Source organism: Balaenoptera musculus, chromosome 9 (genome assembly GCF_009873245.2).
Source record: "Balaenoptera musculus isolate JJ_BM4_2016_0621 chromosome 9, mBalMus1.pri.v3, whole genome shotgun sequence".
NCBI lineage: Eukaryota > Metazoa > Chordata > Mammalia > Artiodactyla > Balaenopteridae > Balaenoptera > Balaenoptera musculus.
The window spans coordinates 53,310,161-53,331,535 of record NC_045793.1 but is presented as its reverse complement, the minus strand read 5'-3'; the positions used below and the strand labels follow the sequence as shown (position 1 = coordinate 53,331,535).

At 36.4% G+C, this 21,375-nt stretch overlaps 1 protein-coding gene across 1 annotated transcript in view; it reads right to left on the bottom strand.

The window, feature by feature from the left end:
- Positions 1–21,375, bottom strand: part of ADAM22 (ADAM metallopeptidase domain 22) — a 238,956-nt gene that overhangs the window by 38,726 nt on the left and 178,855 nt on the right. Inside the window, 8 exon segments of the mRNA XM_036863312.1 lie at positions 3,443–3,562; positions 5,842–5,947; positions 7,917–7,980; positions 8,206–8,256; positions 11,423–11,503; positions 15,261–15,353; positions 15,575–15,646; positions 17,655–17,754. Coding sequence (XP_036719207.1) covers positions 3,443–3,562; positions 5,842–5,947; positions 7,917–7,980; positions 8,206–8,256; positions 11,423–11,503; positions 15,261–15,353; positions 15,575–15,646; positions 17,655–17,754 — 687 coding nt within the window.

The following is a 21,375-nucleotide window of genomic DNA, read 5'->3' as shown; positions in this document are numbered from 1 at the left end:
TATTATCTAATAAAAAACAGTAGCATAGACATTTTCAACCTCCAAATGGAGACAGCAATTGAACCTTTTGATCTAATTCCTTTCAGAGATATTGATATATCTTAGAATTTAAACATAATTATTATAACAAGGGCCTGAATTGAAATGGCTTTATCATTTTGCCTTGGCTATCATGTACAAGTAAGCCATTATTACTAGCATTTGACTTGATAAATAAGTAGGTTTCAAGGTGTCAAATATATTTCAAACAAGGATGAGAATTTTTGGTTTGGGTTTACATTTCCCAAAAAAGATTGTTCTATTAACAAATTACAGCTGACCTTTGAACAATGCGGGGGTTCGGGGTGCCACCCCTCCCCGCAGTCGGAAATCCAAGTTCCATGTCCACAGATTCAACCCATGGGGAGTTGTGTAGTGCTGTAGCATATACTTATTGAAAAAAAAATCCACATAAAAGTGGACCCTCATAGTTCAAACCAATGTTGTTCAAGGATCAACTGTATATTTGAGAAGACTATACTACTGCAACAGCTATGTAAAATAGCAAGCCCACATATTATGCAGGAATAAAAAATAAACAGGAGAAAAATAAATTAATTAAATAAACAGGATGGGAACTGAAAATGTATATTCATAATCAATTTATTCATCTGGTACCATGTCAGTGCTACTATAAAAATCTCCATTCTTTTTATTTTTACCAAAATTATGCATGCACATAGTTTTAAGAGACAGTTTGGTTTTTTAAAATGCAATAAAGCGATCCACTGCCCCCTACTGCTCCGTATATCCCTCCCTGAAGGAAACCAGTTTCTACTCTTAATTGACTCATTGGTTTTTTTTTATGTACATATCTTTAAATAAGAGTTTGCATCACTATTTTTAATTTTTCCATTTTAAGTATTATCAATTGACTTCCCTCTATGGAATTTGAGATTCATCTCTCCCCTACCTTCCATCACAGTTTTGTTGATCGATAGTTAACTCAATAACAATTGTGCATTATTATGATTATGTAAATGTTATTTAGTTGAGTGATATAGCACGCCATAATTGAACCCCTTTCTTTTCCTTGTACAACTTTTTGTTTCCCTCAGATTAGCCAAGTCTCTTATTGTTTGTTGAAGTATCACTACCTCAAAATTAATCCAATCTGCTGTCAAAAATCTCCACTTAAGATGTGCCTGAACATCAGTTCACCTTCCTGAAATAATCTCTCCTGGAGTTTCCACCTGAAGTTTCCTCTGCTCCTATCTGATTTGGTTGGCTCCTGTAAATGGTTCAGAGCTGGACATCTTGGATTTCCCCTCACGATTCATTGGAGGATTGCCATATCTCTCTCCATGGTGAGTATCTTGTTTCCTAAATTCCCTTGTGTTCTTTCTTAGTTTACTTCTTCATTTTGGTGGAGCACAATTTCTAATAGCTTCCTGAGAAAGGACATACGGGAGTAAACTCGGGGGAAACTTGCATATTTAAATGTGACTTTATTTTCTACCCTCACACTTGATTCATATTTTGCCCGGGTACAGAATTCCAGTTTGGAAATCATTTTCTCCATTGTCTTCTGGATCCCAGGGCTCTTGTTGATAGACCCTAAAACCATTCTAATGCTGATCCTTTCTTTCTTTCCTCTCTGGAAACAGTTGGGATCTTTTTCTTTGTCCTAAGGTTCTGAAATTTCCTAACGATAAGTTTTGATTGTCTCTAATCTATTCGCTCATTGCACCTTGCACTTGGTGAGCCTGGCAATATGGAAATTCAAGGTCCAGCAGTTCTAGATAATGCTCTTGGAGGTACTAATTGCTAATTTCCTCCTGCTGTTTCTCTGTTCTTATTATTTCTATTCCAAAATGGTGAGCTTTGCTCTATGTTCCCTTTCTTCTGCCTCTTTGCCCTATTTCTGGGAGATTAATTTCAACTATGAGTTTAATTTCTGCCCATCGTGTTTTTAATTTCCAACAGCCTTTCTTTCTTTTCTTATGTTCCTCATTTTTAAAAATCACACTCTATTCTTGTTTCATGATAGAAATGTCTTATCTCTCATAAATGTTGAGAGCTGGTTGCTGTATTTTCTGTTGTTTGTTTCTCTCTCTTCCTCTCTCTCTCTTTTTTCATGTTAGAGTCTTTCTTCACAAATCTGATAATCTGCTCATGTTTGAGTTGGGGAACCAGACAGATGATTAGAAATTCTAGGACTTTCTGACTGAATACCAATGAGGCTGGACCACTTCTATACAAATCTGGTATTGATATTTCCTGCTGTCCTTCAGTTTGGAAACCTTCTGTTTTATTTTTTGCAGACTGTAAAGCTCAAATCTTTCATGGGAGGGTGAGCAACCCCCAGTTTAGCTGAGTCAGGGAAGTAATCTGTGGATCTAGCAGCTTCTCTAACAGACTTCACCTATCTTCTTTATTTTAGCTCCTTTCCCAATCTCCAACTCCTTTACTCCCTCTTCCAGAAGTAGATGACACTGCCCATTTTTGAGCCTTTCAGGACTGACAGTATGTATTGGGTTATTTCTTGGTTTTCCCCATTACTGACTTAGGACTTCAGCTTTCTTAGTTTTTGTTTGTTTGTTTGTTGTTGTTATTTATTTTTATTTTAATTTTTATTGGTGTACAGTTGATTTACAATGCTGTGTAGTGTACAGCAAAATGAATCAGTTATACATATACATATATCCACTCTTTTTTAGATTCTTTTCCCATATGGGCCATTACAGAGTACTGAGTAGAGTTCTCTGTGCTATACAGTAGGTTCTTATTAGTTCTCTATTTTATATATATAGTAGCATGTATATGTCAACCCCAGTCTCCCAATTTATCCCTCCTCTCCCTCTTACCCCCTGGTAACCATAAGTTTGTTTTCTACATCTGTGACTGTACTTCTGTTTTGCAAATAAGCTCATTTGTACCCTTTTTTGAGATTCCACATAGAAGCAATATCATATATTCGTCTTTCTTAGTTTGATAATCATCTACCACACATCTGTTTGCTCTCCATGTTCCAAAATTTTGTTGCTGTTGTTTCCCCTCCTTTCTCTGCTTCCCTGTGGATACATGAATTCTAAAAGAGATCCATTTGGTGTCATTTTAGTGGGATTTCAGAAGGGAGCAAAAGAAGATGCATATATTTAATCTACTGATTTTACCCAGAAATCCTCTTTCATTTCCCTTAGTAAGAATGAAATGCAAACTAAACCCTGCAAGATTTTACTGACCAATTAAACATAACTCTAGCCACCATATTTAACATTCCGCAGTCAACTAATTCTCTTCTTTTCATATCTTTTCTGTCAGGATTTCCTTAATCACCTCTATGGACTAGAGTCCATTTCATCTTACTAACATACACATGGACTGAAAACAGAAGTAATCCTAAGCTGCATTCCTGGGAAATAAGATGACTAATGTTCTCATAGAATGGTTAGATCATTACCTGCAGTTTAATGTTCTTGCCTGCTGTACAACTAAAGTAGATGTGATTTCACCATCGAGTTCTCCAAGCCTCGGGATATTACCAATGTTCGTACACAAAAGGTAACCACAAAGCACATCCCTGTGTCAAAAAAGTATGAAGTATTTACTTTATTTCTTTCTCCAAAGACATAACAAACCCTGTAAAGTTAGAACAATAATCTTATCTAATTTTAGCATTTGTTTTTTATCAACGATACTATTTCCTCAAATTATAAGCAAAATAAAATGAGCTCAAATTAGTTTACCCCTGCTTTAAAAAGTGTCTTCTCTGAAACTCTCGTTGGTGCACCAAAATCCCAACTGTGTTCTAGCCTTTCCTTTATTGTCCATTTAGTATTTATCTAAAGGAAATTAGCCATGAAATAGACTTTTTTTATATCCGAATCTCTTTCCCCATAACACATCACTGGATATACTAAAACATTTATAAAAATATTTGATAAGTGAATCAATGATCTTTGGATGAGTATTCTTTTAGAACACAGTGCTTTCTTCAACCTGTGGCACCAGAATTAAAGAAGAGATTATACGTTTCATATACTTTGTAGATTCTCAACCACATAGGCTCATGATCCCTTTTTCAATATATGTCACTACTCCCCCAGCTATCACATACAATTCTAGTTTAACTTGTAAAATATTTTCATTTGTGTTAAATACTATCTTACTTAGTCTCTATATTTAACACATTTTAATTGTTAATATAATAATGATAAACACATGTTCTAATAAATATCTTACAAAGACTGATTAGCAGGCCAGCAAGACTATATATGGAAATATTAGGCTTTATCAGATAGAAAAAGAGAAAAATTAAGACTTGTATGTATCACCAACATAGAAAATATGTATTATTTCTTTCTTGAAAAATATTTTTTAAAAGTTATATCATCATTTTATTATATCTATCATAAATGAAAATGCTTTCTTAACACAGAAGAGATATGCATTCAACATTTTTTTGTTGGAGTTTACTAAATACTTTAGAATATATAAAAAAATTAGACATGATTTTTATCCCCAAGGAAATTATACTCTGGATGAGAAGAGAAATCATATACATTAAACAATTATAAAACATAGAGTTGGCAAAAAGGGCCATAAAAATAGTACAAAGGGCTGTGGGAGCTCAGTGGAGAATAGGGAGAAGATTTATTTCCAGAGTAGATCCAGAAATAATTTACAGAGAGAGCATTGTCCAAGCGGGGCTTTGAGGATGGCTAAATTTTTGGCTGGTAATGGAGTGAGTATAGAGGGTGCTTCCTAAGGAATGAATAGCACAAGCACAGGCGTGGAGGTAGGACAATAAAATGTATTAGAAATGGCCAGGTTTGCTAGACTTTGGAAGAGCAGAAAAAACAAAATATGTAGGTTGGGGCCAAATTGAGGAAGAGGTACAGAGCCAAGCTAAGGTTCTATTTTGTTTGTTAAGCAAGACAGTATGACATTCAGCAAAGTGGTTAAGAGGGAGTTCTAAAATCAGACTGCTGGAATTCTAATTCTGCTTCTGTTATATCCTGGTTACATGACCTTGGTCAAATTAATTAACTGTGTCTCAGTTTCCTCCTCCATAAAACAGGGCAAACTGCCATAAAGATTAGACGATATATCTTATGTAAAGTGTAATACAGTGCTTAACACATAGTGTGCATTCAATAGATGTTGGGTATTATTCTTACTATTAATTAGGTATGTGGAACCAGTGAGATTTGAACAAAGAATTTTTGACATGGTCAAAAAGATTCAGGAAAAGATTATTCTGATGGGAGCATGCTAGAGACTGCTGGCGTAGAAAACTAGTAACAGGCTTTTGTAATAGTTGAAGAGTTGATATAGGTCTTAGTTGGGGTAATACAATAGAAATAGAAATGAAGGGATGAATTAAAGACAAAGGGTGGAGGAGTAAAAGAGAATAATGAACATGATTTGGCATTTGGACAAGGAGCCAGAGGGAAGGTGGCATCAGGGATCACCCTGAGGCTTCTAAACAGAAGGACAGTGAGATATTAAGACCTTTGGCAAAAAGAGTCCTTTATAAAAGTCAGAGCCAGTTAATTCAATCTATCAGCACTGAGGACATATTCTGTTGGCTTTAATTTTTGTTGCCTTTGAGATGGTGACAGGTGTCTTCTAGGTGAGAAAGTCCTGAGGCAGCTATAGGCATGGCCTGAGCCTTAGGGGAGAGGTCAGAACGTGTGTTAAGATTTGGAAGCTTTCTGCAAAGGTGATGCTGGAACTGTGGGAAGAGATGAGGTGAAGAGAATGCTTTACAGGATGCAGAAAACAGGAAAGTCCTGGTCGCTCAAAAAGTAGTGCCTGCAACTGAGGTATAAACTCTAGCTAATTTCTCCATCTCACCGTTTGTTGCACTGTATCCATGTGTCTTTGTCTTTCCCACAGTTACCCTTCTCGGTGCCTTCAATATTCAGTTTCTCATAGCAGTATTTGTCTGATGCTGTCACCTCTGAAGCAGAAGAGAGTTTTCTATCAGTGAGAGTTACACCACATGACTTGTTCAGCATGTTTGCAGTAAGGGGAAAACACCCACGAAGGACTCTCCTTCACTACAATGTTATCAATTCCAAAAATTGTAGCTATGGTTCACAAGAGTTCCCTCTACCAAAAGCATCCATCACTCAGGTACATTTTTCACAATTGCTCCTTTGAAACTTGGAAAACAAATCTATTTAGATCTTTGATAGGACTCAGGCTATAGGTTCTCGGAACAACACTCCTCAGAGTTTGGCCAATAATTAGGGGAAGATGCTACCAAATGTTTCATTGAATAAATACTCAATGCTTTAATCTCAGTGCCAAATATAAAGCACGAATTTCTCACTCAGCAACTTTTATGAATCATAAAGACAATTTTATTAAAAGAGTGATGCACTACAATTAAAGATTCAAGAAACAGCAGTATTTCCACCTTGTTTATTAATTCTTAACAACTATCGAAAAATGTTACTCTACTTTTAAACAAACTTGAATTCCGGTTAAATCTCTGAAAGTCAAATAACATTTTTAAGTCATGTCAGCATCTTTGTCAGGATTATTTTTGCTAAAGCCAAGGTTGATAGATGGAGCCATCCAAGAGTTAGATCAAAACAACTTTTTTTTAAATTTATTTTTGGCTGTGTTGGGTGTTTGTTGCTGCACGCGGGCTTTCTCTAGTTGCGGCGAGCGGGGGCTACTCTTCGTTGCGGTGCGCGGGCTTCTCATTGCGGTGGCTTCTCTTGGTGCGGAGCACGGGCTCTAGGCGCGCAGGCTTCAGGAGTTGCAGCACGTGGGCTCAGTAGTTGTGGCTTGCAGGCTCTAGAGCGCAGGCTCAGTAGTTGTGGCACACGGGCTTAGTTGCTCCGCGGCATGTGGGATCTTCCCGGACCAGGGCTCGAACCCGTGTCCCCTGCCTTGGCAGGCGGATTCTTAACCACTGCGCCACCAGGGAAGCCCCAAAACAACTTTTGCAAACTAATCAAAGATGACTGTCGGTATGTATATATAGATATATTTTAAACTAATTATATTGGTAGTTTCTTTTCCTACTTTTTGCTGTCAGCCACTAATTTTTCTTAAGGGGAAGAAGCAAAAACCATATTTCTTTGTCCAGGGCATAAACCTACATAACTAAATTTTTCTCCCATCCCCATGTTTCTCTAGTTGTTCCAAAGAGAGCATACACTTCCCCTCCCAAAAGGATTATAGCCACTGTTTGTGACAATTAAGGATTATCATTATCTTTATAGCTTGCTTTCTAATACAAATCATCTTCTGGAAGAGTTTAAAACAAAAACTGCTTTCAAAAGGGCCAGTAATACTTCTGGAAAATATATCACATTTAAATATACATTCAAGTTAAATATATTTTAGATATAAATGTTATATGTTTCCCTCTGAAAATCTGATGAATTTTGAAAGAAATAACATTAAAATTTCTTTATGATATGGCAGAGTTACCTCAGCAGAAATTCACCTATAACTAGGAAAACCAGTTGGAGTTTAAGAAAGGGAGTTAAGGAAGAAAAAGCAATTCTAGCTAAAATGCTACAGTTCTTATCCAAGGGTGCCCTATCCAGGGTCCATGTCCATTCCATGTGGTTGATGGGTTTTGCCTAAGGATACTAAGGACAGCATAAGAGGAGCTAAAACCCAGGTTTGCTCTATTCTCCAAGCTGCATGCACTAGAGTGGACTTTACCTGCCTGGCAGCAAAGGCACTTTCTGTCCAAAGACACTGCCAGGTAGCCAAGAGGTATGGAGCTGTGTCTTCTCAAAGAAGGTGCTTTTCTCTAATTTCCACAAAAGTGTCCCTGCAAAGACCTGCAGTGGCTTTGAAAATCCCCTAGTCATAAAGTACTTGAAAAATTATTTCCAGCTCACATGTCTTTGGGCCAGATACCATACTTTGAAAAGGATCAAGCCATACTATTTACTCACTTTGCCCCCAGATGTATTTGCATTGTCTATCCCTGGTTTTACATCTTCCTCCAAAGCAAATTCCCTAAAATGGAAAAGCATACCCATTAGCAACACGATGTCCCCTTCTGTCAGATAACTGAAAAAGTAAATATGACTAGGAAAACTAGTAGATGAGTATTAATAAAGGCCTTTTATCTTCAGAGTTGATTACAAAACGTTTAATATGATCTTCCTACTTTGATAAGACTTCAGTATTTCTTTCAAGCTGGTACACATGAAACATTTAGGTAAAGATGGAGTAACTTACCTGGACACCATCACATGAATAACCATCCATCTTATGAATATTGGGGGCACACTAGGAAAAGAAAACAGAAGTATGAACCAAATGCATAGCAAAATATCAAGATGAGCTAATCCCTTTATAAATATTTTCATTTTAAAAATAAAGTCTGATAATATAGGATAGTCTCCCAAACCATCTGAAAATAAAAACAAACAAGATCAAGAGAAATCAAAAGGAAATGTAACAATTGGTGCACTTTCCCCTAAAAATATGGATCTACCAGAGGCAAAAGTAGTTGATTTGTAAATCCTTATTTACAAATAAAAAGAACTGACAGCAATGACTCAGCTAACTTATACAGACACACTATTCCTCAGAGCAAGAAAAACAAGAGCACAAGAAAAAAGCAAGGAAGATGACAACAGATGGAGGAACAGGTATGGTTTCCTCTTTTTCACCATGAGAAGTAACATCGCCCTTACACTTAAAATGACTCTCAAGCAAAGGTCTATCCTGGACATGTTAGAAAAAGACATGCTTTACAGCCCACCCACTCCCTTTTCTTTCCTTATAACAATTGCAGAAAAGACTGCAAGGCATTCTTATGTGGATAGAAAGAGAGTGTAATTTTTAAATTTATTATACTTCTTTTCTAGCATTATAGTAATTACATACTCATTTGAGAAAAGTTAGAAAATGTAAAAAGGTAAGAAAAATTAAAGACAAAAGTCATTCATTTTCCTGCCACCCAAAGACAACTATTTTTTGTATTTTGGTACATTTTTTTCCTCTACCATTTTCTACAAAATGTGATATTTTTAAACATAAGTGTAATCAAGTTATAGATAATGTTTTATATTCTGTTTCAGCCCTTTACTTTCATCATACAAGTTTCCTCACGTCATAATAAACTTTTTTGCAGGTATCATCTTTATAGCTGTAACACATTGCCCTGAGCTAACAAACCATATAATCAATGTACTAAAATATTTAGTTATAATTATCTCCAATTTATGTTGTTACAACCAATGGAACAAGAGCATCTTTGTATGTACATCATTTTCAGATTTAGAATTCTTTTAAAATCCCTGCTTATCATATAATCACATTTCAAAGAAGTTGCTCTAATATACTTTCATTCCCAGAGCCCATTCACTGTATTTCCATCATCACTAGGTGTTAGCTTAGAAACATAATGCTAATTAGATAGTAGGAAAGGAAAGTACTTTTACACAAAAGATCTTTAATCTCTTAGGATGACTACCTTTAAAATAAAGCATTTTTAATGGTTAAAGTAGATATACCACTACTGAATCCCTCTTCTCTAGAGAAAAAAGATGTGGGCAGTCTTCATTTTACATGGATTTCACTCACACTGGAGCATGAATTTCACTCACCGTGGTTTTGTTAAACAACACCAGTACCCCAAGGACACAGTTCCAATTTCAGTTACCACAGTAGATTAACTGTGAGTTATTGCATGAAGTACAAACTTTGCTACTAGCTCTTCAGTCCACTGATCACTAGGTAAACAAGAGATGCCCATCACAGTCAATGGCCCATCTAGTCACTTCTTTCAAAGTCTGTCGGTGATTGGTCGCTGAGCATCTGTTCATTCAGTTCATGCACAGACAACAAAGAATGGAGCTTGTTACCTCTCTCTCTCTGGGTGATACCATGTGCCACCTTACAAAATAGAATAGTTGAAAGAGGAAACTGGCCAACAAAGATGAAAGTGCACCAAAGAAATGAAAAGTGATGACACTGGAAGAGAAATTCAAGTCAAATGTAAATGGTGTGATAGAAAAAAAATCACTATGGGAATGGAATGTTGATACCGCTGTTCAGCAAAAAACTTCCCATTTACCACTTCACATCTCTTGGAGATATTTCAGGACATTGAAAGCACAAAGGATAAAATGTCAAAAGCTGATACAAACTTAGAAAGGAGTGTGGCAATTCAACAAGGCATAGAAAAGACGCTCACCATGTGTCATAAGGTATATGACCAGGAGATGGCAAGCACAGCTCAAACTACTCTTGGTAAGTTTTTTAACAAAGAAATAAAATACTATAATCTTCAGGGTTTCTGTTTTAATTTAATATGCTAAATAAATGTTAGTTTATTTTTTTCACTTCCCTATTCATTTAAGACCAACAGTAAGAGAGTATTTAATCATCTGATTTTTTTTTTTTTTTTTTTAAAGCAGAATCTGAATCAGTTGGTTTGGGACTGGGCCTGAGATTCTGCATTTTTTTTAACCTCTATTTATTTATTTATTTATTTATTTATTTATTTATATTTGGCTGTGTTGTGTCTTCGCTTCTGTGCGAGGGCTTTCTCTAGTTGCGGCGGCGAGCGGGGGCCACTCTTCATCGTGGTGCGCGGGCCTCTCACTATCGCGGCCTCTCTTGTTGCGGAGCACAGGCTCCAGACGCGCAGGCTCAGTAATTTTGGCTCACGGGCCCAGCCGCTCCGCGGCATGTGGGATCCTCCCAGACCAGGGCTCGAACCTGTGACCCCTGCATTGGCAGGCAGACTCTCAACCACTGCGCCACCAGGGAAGCCCCCCATCTGATATTTTTTAAAGATCGCAGAATAACTGTAACTTTTTCCATTGATTACTATAATAACTTTACATGGTTTCAGCTTGCATGGTCATTTGTGGTCCTGCACTAATATGCAAAGTAAGGACTGCCTATATACATGTACACTGAAATCTGTGAACCCCTGCCAAAGTTTATCAACTTCCCTATCTTCCCTATTGACAACTAAATGATATTAAATTCAAGAGCAGCTATTAGTGGCAAGCTGTGTCAGATAAACAAGAGTTAAGACAGGCCCCTTTTCAGAACCCAATACCCCGTGGGTCTCTCTGCCTTGGCTGACTCCTGCTTCAACCAGCTGAAGAGAAAGAGTCTTTTTGTTTCCTCCTTCACTAGCTAGACAAAAAGCAAATGCCTTTTACACTCTACTTTAAACAAAAACAAAATAGCTAAGGCATGTATGTATACAGTCTTAAGTTAGTTCAACATTAAGACAAAATCACGCCGAACATCTGCTCAAGCTTTGATTACTGAAACTTCAATTCCCAAAAAATTAATAAAAGGAGAGTGAGAGTTGACATGAAAGAGAAACATGAGTATCTTGTCCATTTCCATTTCACCTGGGGGTCAGCACATTAAACATACTCCTACTTTTCCCCCATCGGGTTTAGAGAAATTATTCGTAAATTACCTGGCTTGAATTTCCTGAGCATGTTTCACGAATATCACAGTCATTTACTGCTTCACGGCATACAGTTCCCATAGGCTGAAACTAAAATGAACAAAAATCAATGTGCAAAGCTGTCAAAGGAAAAAAACTCTCACAGTATCATCTTAAAAAAAAGGAAAATGAATATTTTTTGGATAGGAATACCTTAAACTAGTTTAAGATGGAAATCTGTGAAAACCACAGTTACTGCATGAAATATCAACTTAATTGTTCTCAGAAAGAGTTTCTCACATATAAAGTAATTTGCATAGTCATCACACATAAGCCTTACAAGATCTTGTTAAAATAGGATGTGCTTGATGGTACATCTGTACCAGAAGGACAGTCAGTCCAAGTTCTAGTAATTCTTCCTTCCAAATAGCTTTTGGATTTACACTTTACCCTTATTCTTACTGGCACCTTTATCACATTTTTCTTTTTTACCCCATCAGCCAAGAATTTGGAAGTTACATTTTGGACTGAATTGTAAAAGTGAGATTTTCTGGCAAAGCTATTTCCTCCCATGCTTTCCTTTACCATCTTCTCTCCTGCCTAATTTTTATACAGATCTATAGCTTGGTCTTTTATTCCTTTTTTAATGTTTCTATTATTTGTATTCGTGTATGAGAGTTTTTTTGTCTGTTTTCAACTCAAGTATTTTTTGTAAGTGTGGGAGTTGTACAACTAAATTTTATGCTTGTTGGATTCATAAATTGCAAGAGTATTCATTATAACAAAACAAACAGAGATCTATAAAGCTATCATCCTTCTCCTTCCCTCTTTAATCCCGCTCTCTTTCCTGCTCCAAAATGTTACTATTTGGGGCGGGATCCTTCCATGCTTTTATCTCTGCTCACACAAACATACACAGTATTCGGGACCCCTCCCCACCCATCCACCCACACACGCACATACAACTTTCATCTTCTCTCCCTTGTTCACGACCCTCCAGGCATTTGAGTTTCCTGCTGTCTGTAGAACATGAGCAGCACACTGCCAACTGCAATCAGGAGTTCAACAGATATTTTTCAGAAGATCAGAACAAAACTTGTGTTCGTTCATTCATTCACCAAGTGTTTGCTAGGCACTTAAAATGTGCTAGGGACTCTCTAGCCACTGGAGACTCAGTGGAGAACAAAACACAAGAATCCTGCTGGCAAGGAACTTACATTTCAGTGGGAGTACATAAGCCATAAAAATAAGGAAATAAGCAAGATAAGTTAATTTCATATACTCTGGTTCTCTTCCTCCTTGGGATTGGTGCAAGCTACAATTCTAGAACTTCTGAGGTAGAAGTACGAGCAGATTTAAGGTAGAGTTTATGTGAGAGTGTAAATGTTCAAGAACTGTCAGGAAACTTCTGAAAGAAAGCATAGTAAAGGAGAACTTGTTCTAAGTGCTGGGATAAAGCAGTAAATAAATCAACCCAAATCCCTGCCCTCTTGGAATTTACATACAAATAAAAGGAGAAAAAGAGTAAAGAAGTAAATAACCAATGAGTCCCCAAATTATGGCTTGAGGACAAACTTTGGTTGGCCACCTATTTTTATACATAAAGTTTTATTGGAACACTGCCACACCCATTTACTTCTGTATTTTCGATGGCTGCTTTCAAAGAAAGAGTTGAGTAACTGAAACAGAGACCTTATAACCCACAAAGCCTAAACTATTTGCTATCTGGCCCTTTACAGAAAGTGTTTGCCAACTTTGACTTACAGATACATTATTTTTTTTTTAACATCTTTGTTGGAGTATAATTGCTTTACAATGGTGTGTTAGTTTCTGCTTTATAGCAAAGTGAATCAGTTATACATATACATATGTTCCCATATCTCTTCCCTCTTGCATCTCCCTCCCTCCCACCCTCCCTATCCCACCCCTCTAGGTGGTCACAAAGCACAGAGCAGATACATTATTATAAATACATACAGAAGAAAACAGAGATACATATGATTTCTCATCTTGTTCTTCCATTCCCTCCTTTCCATTCACTCTTCTGCCTGACTCCTTTAGGGATGAGAGTCGGGGTATGGGGTAGAGAAAGTGGCAGAAGAGATCTTACTTGACTGGTAAAGTTGTAACTTATATTCTGGGATAGTTAACCCTGCCATTTTATTGTATATTTTAATTTTATTATTTTGTACTTGTTCCTTTCAATGATTATATCACAAAGAGTCTAATTGTATAAATCCAAGAAAAAATAGCATAATTAAATGCATTTTATGTATGGGCAGACTTAAAACACTGAGAATTAAAATAAATGATTGGGGATCCCTGGAAGGCAGCTGGAGAAACTGAGAGAATAAACAGTTGAGGTAGCCAAAATGAAAGAATGTCTGTTTAACATTTGGTTTAATCTTCCTTTTTTAGAGAGTGCTTTCAGAGATCTCTGCCTGTGCTTTGCTTCTCTTAAAACGCTGCCAGAGACACAGTGGTAAAGTGGAAACAACAAAAATTGCTGCCAGCAAATCTGGGATGTAACTGCACATTTATTCCTTACTAGCTGAGTGAGCCTATGCAGGTTATTTCACTTTCTTGAGACTGGCATTGCTCATTGGAAAAATCTGGATAATAATGCCCATCCCAAAAGTGTAGCTCTGAGCATTATCTAAGACAGCAGTCTCAACAAGAGGACATTTGGCAATGTCTGAAGACACTGTGGCGTCATGACTTGGAGGGAATGCTGCTGGCAACTAGTAGGTAGAAGTCAGGGATGTTGCTAAATATCCTACAAGACGTAAGACACACCCTCACAATAAAGAACTACCTGGCCAAAAATGTCAACAGTGCCAGGGTTACGAAACCTGGATATAGGATGACATAATTTGAAAGTGCTTAGTACAGTTTCTGGCACACAATAGGGTATTTAATATGATAGGTTCATATTTCACCCTCTCTTAACTCATTAAAGTTAGTCAATCAGCAAATAATCAGTAAGAGAGTGCTGTGCATATTTATTCACTCATTCAACAATTATTTACTGAAGACCTGCACCAATTACAGTGTAAGTGCCTGGCTCTGCCTCCATAACGTGTACAGACCGGAGGGAGAGGAAGATATTGAACCTCAGGAATAATGTAGAATATTGTACCAGATTTTACATGAGAAGAGAAAAAAGACAGATTTCTTTGAGCAAGGTAAGCCCCAAGTAACTGTAGTCTTGATGAAGAGGCTTAAATATCTGGGGGCAGGTATAGGATACTGTTGGGAGGATGAAAACAGACAAGGTGTATAACAACGCATTAAACTCTCATGCACAACACGTGAAAGGTGTTTTAATGTCTAAAGGGATTTCTTTTGTTCCCTCAACAACTAATGCAAGAGATACACCAAGCTGAGCACCAAGAAAGGAAAGATCTATTGAATATCCACTTGGCTTTACAATAAAGGAAACACATCATTCAAAAAATAGTTTCATTTAAATTACGTTACATTTTATTTTTATTATTGTTATTACATATATATGATAGCACATTAAATGGTTTCATTTAAAGTGCATGCTCCTCAGAGAGGCAGTAGAGAGAGGACAGACTCTGGGGATTACAAACATTCAGGCCCTAGCTCCTGACTTACTTGGTATAAGACCCAGGGAAAACTACTTAATCACTACAAGCCTCAGTGTTCTCATCTGTTAGATGGGAATAAAAACAGTAACTACTCCTGACAAAGTTTGTGAGGCTCCTGTAAAGCACCTGGCATTTAGTCACTCAACATATGTTAGGTCTTACTATTGTTATTTGGTTATATTTACCTAGCCTTAACAATTTAATCAAATATGTCCTCTTTTCTTTCAGCTGGTTATTAATCCACATTTATTTACCTTGCACTTTTTACAACAAAGACCATCACTGCACTGGGAGTCTTGAGTCAAGGTGCATTTCTTACAACACTCTGCTCCTTCAAGGACACATTCCTAAGGAATATAAACATTTGCAAAACGTCAGAGAATGCTGTCATTTTCCTGAAAGTACCAGGATATTTTCTAAAACAAATGTACAGCCTCACAATAAGCATCTTTCTTCCACAAATCTTATGAAATTTCTAGGCATAACACTTGCTCTTCATGTTTCAGTGTGTGAACCTGGAATAACCCCGAACAACCTAAAGAAATCATCCCAACACCCAGAGACTTACTGCCGGGGTCCCACAGTCACACTCCTCTCCAGTTTCAATGAAGCCATTGCCACACTCAGGAGGATCGAGAAGCTGTGGAATGAAAACCAAAAAGGGCACTAAAACGTAGAAAAATCAACACCAAAGACCTTACGAGAGACCACAAGTGCCACACCTACACTTCTGGCCTATCTGTCAGTCATTCCAAAATATATTTTTATTTTCCTAAACTGCAAAGTATGACTTCAGAATTTTAGAACTGGAAACTTTAGAACATAGTGTCTAATATTGTTTCCATTTCATATTTAATCATATTTTCATATATAACATACCTATCAAGCAGGGTCTGATAAGTGTCATCAAAATAAAAGATCATCCAGGCATTGACTAAAACCAAGCCAGATGGACTCCTGAAATTTCATTTCAAAGAGGACGCAAGGGATTTGGAGTCAGACATCTGGATTCAAATTGTGGCTCAGCTACTTATCTTGGGCAAATGGCTTGCCATCTCAGAGCCCAGGTGTTTTCGTATTTAAGACAGGAATAATAATAATATTAGCTTCCCATCTACTTAATGAATTGTTATGAGGATCAAGTTCAATTACTTGTGAAAAGCCCTTTATTAACTGTTATTTCCTTGTGAAACAGAAAGTTATTTCATGGACAATAAGGAAAACATCACAAAAATTAATAAATCCACTGATTTATTTAATACAAAATACAACTCTTCCTATTAAGATAGCTCTGCAGAGAACAGCAATAATAATTTGCCCCAGAGATGCAAAAGTTTTTGGCCTGTACAAGAGTATATTTTGAGACTTTTATATTTTTTAACTTTCTGCTGATTTTATTATCTTTTGAGTATAATTTATCTTACGGTGATAGGTAAAATTAGTAAATAGTAAATAGTTGCTATGTTCCACATATATAATGTTCATTCAAAAGTTAATACAAGTTTACATATTATAGAATGGAAGTGAGTACACACCCACATGCGTGCACGCACACACACACACTTTCTTAACTGGAAGGAAAAAACAAGCAAACAAACAAAAAATCAAGAAAGCAACAACAACAACAAAAGTCCCCACCTAATTTCAAATACTCTCTCCTCTCCTACAAAAGAATCAACTCATATCTAGATTTCATTTTCAGCTGAAAGGATCATAATGAATGAGGCAGCTTTGAAGCCAAAATTAAAACTATCCAGATAAAAAAACACAGTTATTCTCTTCCTCTGGGCTCAGAATAATCAATTAGTTTGGTTAAAAGACTTGAATTGTTTTTCATTTACAGAAGCAGGAATTTAGTTCCAATATCCCTTCTGAAGCTTTTGGAGAGAGTCTTAAAATTGTCAATTTGCTTTTCAGTGCAGTATGAAATTTCCTAAATTTCACTGGAGTGAACAGAGAATGAAACCAGGTAAATGATTACGAAGGCAATGCCACGTATCACTGTGATGTAGGGAAGCACTTCATAGTTCACATAATTACCAAGGACAAAACACTCTTCTTTAACATGGGAAGTCTTCCAAATGTATGAAGAAGACCTGCTTTCTAGTCAGTAGCCAGAGGATGCTCTGCAAGCTATAAAAGTCTCTGACAAAGTCTAAGTACAGACCTTCTCCTTTTTAGCAGACTTAGTTTTTGTATTGAGAAGTATTATAATTTTGATCGTACTGCTCATTCTGAAAGGCAGTGGTGGGGAGTAAAGAGGGGAGACAGGCCTCCTTTTCTACCAGTATGAATTGTGATTCAGTATCTAAAGGCAGGGGAGGGGGAATGCATCAAGAAAATGAAAAAGAAAGGCAAAGTGAAACCATTTTTGTAAGCTAACCCTGAATCCTCATTGGGCCATATAAAAAGAAAATGGACATTTTTCAGAAAGCAAAACTAATTTCTACCTGCTTTTTATTCCCATCAGAATAACCCCAAATGCCCAAGATTAACTCAACTTAGAAATGCAGATATTTAGTATATCTAGAATGTGTATATATAAGCTAAGTTGAAAAGCTTTCTTTTATAAGACACAATGAATGAAAATTTGTGTTTACAATACTTTAGAAAGATTAATAACTAATAACTCTGATCACACTTATTACCTTAGAAGGTTTGTTGAAAAGGCAGGCACCACCTCCACTATTCAGGAAGTCATGATACTCTTCAATACTACACTGGGTGAACTTTTTAGGAAGATAATAGCTATAAAAGAGAAGAAAAGCAATAGCTGGGTACAATTTTAGTCCCCCTTGTTTGTAGATTAGTCTTAAAACTGAACATTGTTAACACTGTACATTATTCCTAAAAATAAAAGAATAAATAAATAATAAATTCCACTTATGTATAACATTTGCATTCAATCCGTAAGAGTTTATTCAATAAGCACATTTCTAAATTCTTCATTAGGTGACTAATAGTAACTACGGTTTGCTCATTATCTGCATATCCATTCAAAGGAAACACACCTATAGTACCTGTAATTTCCATCAAAGAGAGTTAGAAATAATTTATTTCACAATGAGTTTTTCCTAAATATTAAACCTGGGCTGGAACCCAAACTGCAGGGCATTCTGCAAAATAACTGACCTATAATCTCCGAACATGTCAAAGTCATGACAGTAAAAGAAAGACTGAGGAATTGTTCCAGATTGAAGAGACCAAAAACTGACTGTGATGCCTGATTCTGAAGCGTTTGCTAAAATGACATTGTAGAAACACAGGGCTGATCTTGAATGAGGGCTAAGAATTAGATGATTTTCTTGGTTGTATTGTGGTCCTATAGGAAGATGCCTTTGTTTGCAGAAATGCACATAAAGTTAGGTATTTGGAGGTGATAGGCACCATGTAAAAACTTACAATTCAGAGACAAAAAGGTTCTTTGTAACTATTCTTCTAACTCTTCAAGTTTCAGACTGTTTCAAAACACACACACACACACAAAAATTATACCCCCCAAAATAATCAAGGGTCAATAGAAAAAGAAACCTCGCAATAGAGCAATTTGGAACTATGCATTAAGAATCTTCAGAATGTGAAATATTCTTAAATCTAGTAATTTTACTTTCAGAAATTTTTCTTGAGGAATTGATTTGCTATGTGTGCAGAGATGTCTGAATAAAGATATTTATGGTGGCACAATTTATAGTAGCAAATAACATGAAAATAATCTAAATGTTCAATAGTAGAAAACTGTTAACTAAACTGTGATATATTAATAAAATAGAATACCATGTAGTTATTAATAATCATGGTAGTGTTAAAGAATGAAGACTCAGAAACATGCTGACTATAGTAAAGTAAGTAAAAAATGAATAAACAGTCATATCCAACATAATCCAACATAATCCAAATTTTATAAAACAGTAAACATGTAAAGAGAAAAAATACCAAACTACTGGATTTATTTTATTTTATTTTTTAGCCGCGCCACGCGGCATGCAGGATCTTAGTTCCTGACCAGGGATCGAACCCATGCCCTGTACAGTGGAAGCGCGGAGTCCTAACCACTGGACCGCTAGCGAAGTCCCAAAACTGCTAGATTTAAGCAGCAGTATTTTAACATTAACCACAGTTATCACCCAATGGTGAGAAAAGAGGTGATACAAATTTTATTTTCTGTATTTTTCAAAATTTATTTTACATTGAGCTTTTTATAAAAGTGAAAACACAATTAAGATAAGAATGTATAGTTTTTATAAAAGTCTCTCCCACTAGCCTGTCTGTTTATATGCTTTCTTCTTCCTAGCGTAACGATTAATGCTTAAGTGAACTGACTAATGGAATTTACGATTATTTACCCTAAACTCATTTACCAAGTATTTCATGCCAAACTCTCCAAATAAAGTTGTCTTGGGTTTAAACTGTCTGAACTACTTTACTTCCTTCACTTCATTTTCCTAATAAGTCATAAACTTTATTATTTTAAAATTTTCTTACATATATTACTCCCTTTTTGCTTTTCAGTGCCTACACTTCAGCCAATGTTTTTATCGCCTTATCTATAATCCATTGTATATATCCCTGTCAGGATTATGGAATTTACACAGGAATTTCTTCAAGTTCCCTCTTTATTCTACTGGTCAAAATCGGAGGTGGTTCTCTATTGCTAAAGAAGAAAGTCACTGATTTTCAGTGCTGGACCCTTAGAAGTCAGTCTAGTTCAGCCCCTGCCCTGCAAAGGCACCATCAGGGGGTTCAGGTTAGCCCAGCCTCCTGCCCACTGCACAGCTGGGAGCTCAGTCTGCTCTCCAGTAGTGACAAGAAACTCTTCCCAGATAGGGAAGCTCTTTTTACACATGAAGAGTTGAAATCTGTACATTGTGCTTACCTTCCCTATGCCGCATCTGACTTCCTATAACAGCTGCACACAGTCCTGTATTGTTAAGTATATCAAATGAGACTAATTCTTTACCATACCATGGCCCTTCCAATACCTGAAAGCAGATACCATTTCTCTCCCTAAGCTTGGCCCCAAAGCTTCTTTTTTGCAGGGTAACATCTATTCATTGCATTCTTACATTTTTAATTCTTATACCTTTAAATAGGACCGACAGTCTTCGTTTCAACAATGCTTTCCAACATTTAACAGTACAGAGGAACTTCAGAAAGTAGAAATGGGAGGGAATGTACCCATGGGAAATATATGTCCATAATTAGTGCTGATAGGTGATGTTTGGCACAGATCAAATGATATCTGGCATCGTACCAGACAATGTTTTATGTAAAGAGCTTTCCTCTTGTATGCAACTATTTGATGTAAGAAGTTCTAATGCAAAGAGCTATGCATATTCCAGTGTAGCCATTGATTTTGCTGCATATTATGCTTAGTGCTAAGCAGATTGTCTATATAATTCTTTTAGTTAATCAGAATAATCAGACAAGATTAAAAAACAAGAACCTCTAGCATGGAATTTAGTAATTGTTAGAAAATTACAACTACAAAGACTTTTATCATTTCTTCTTAATACTAAGCAAAAAGTCCAAAGATATTTTGAAAAATATTTTAAACACAAAAAGTCCAAAGATATTTTGAAAAATATTTGCATGTACATTCCCTCCATCATCTATTCTTCTTGTCATGCATATGCTGGGAGTTCACATTTCAAATACAATCAATACATATTTATTGAAAAACAACTCTGTACAAGAGAGTATGGTGTGAGATCTGACAAAAATAAAAATTAGTGCAATATATAATCCTAAAAAATTTACAACTAATTGGTGAGAGGAAACAAAGACATACAGAATCAAATTATAATGCAGGAGTTAAAAATTATAATAAATCTCAAGTGGTTAGAAATGTGGTTAGATAGAAAAAATACTGAGAATTCCAGATGAAGAGAATATATTAAAGAAATCAAAAGAGGCTGGAAATTCATGTACAATTATGATGAGCATATTTGTCAGAGGCTGAACATCCATGTAGGATTACAGTTAACAAATCAGAAAAGCTGGAAACCCATATACAATCACGGTAAACAAACCACATAAATAGTAGCAGAAAATGAGATTGCAAATGAGTATGAAGAAAGATTATGGACCTCTAAATACTGAAGGAAGGAATGTGAACCTTATTCTTTACACAATGGAGACACAAAAGTTCTGAGCAGGAAAATGGCATGATTCATGTGTTTGACATAAAAATTCATGGTCATTAAAAGAAGAATGGAGGGCTTCCCTGGTGGCGCAGTGGTTGAGAATCTGCCTGCCAATGCAGGGGACACGGGTTCGAGCCCTGGTCTGGGAAGATTCCACATGCCACGGAGCAACTAGGCCCATGAGCCACAACTACTGAGCCTGCGCGTCTGGAGCCTATGCTCTGCA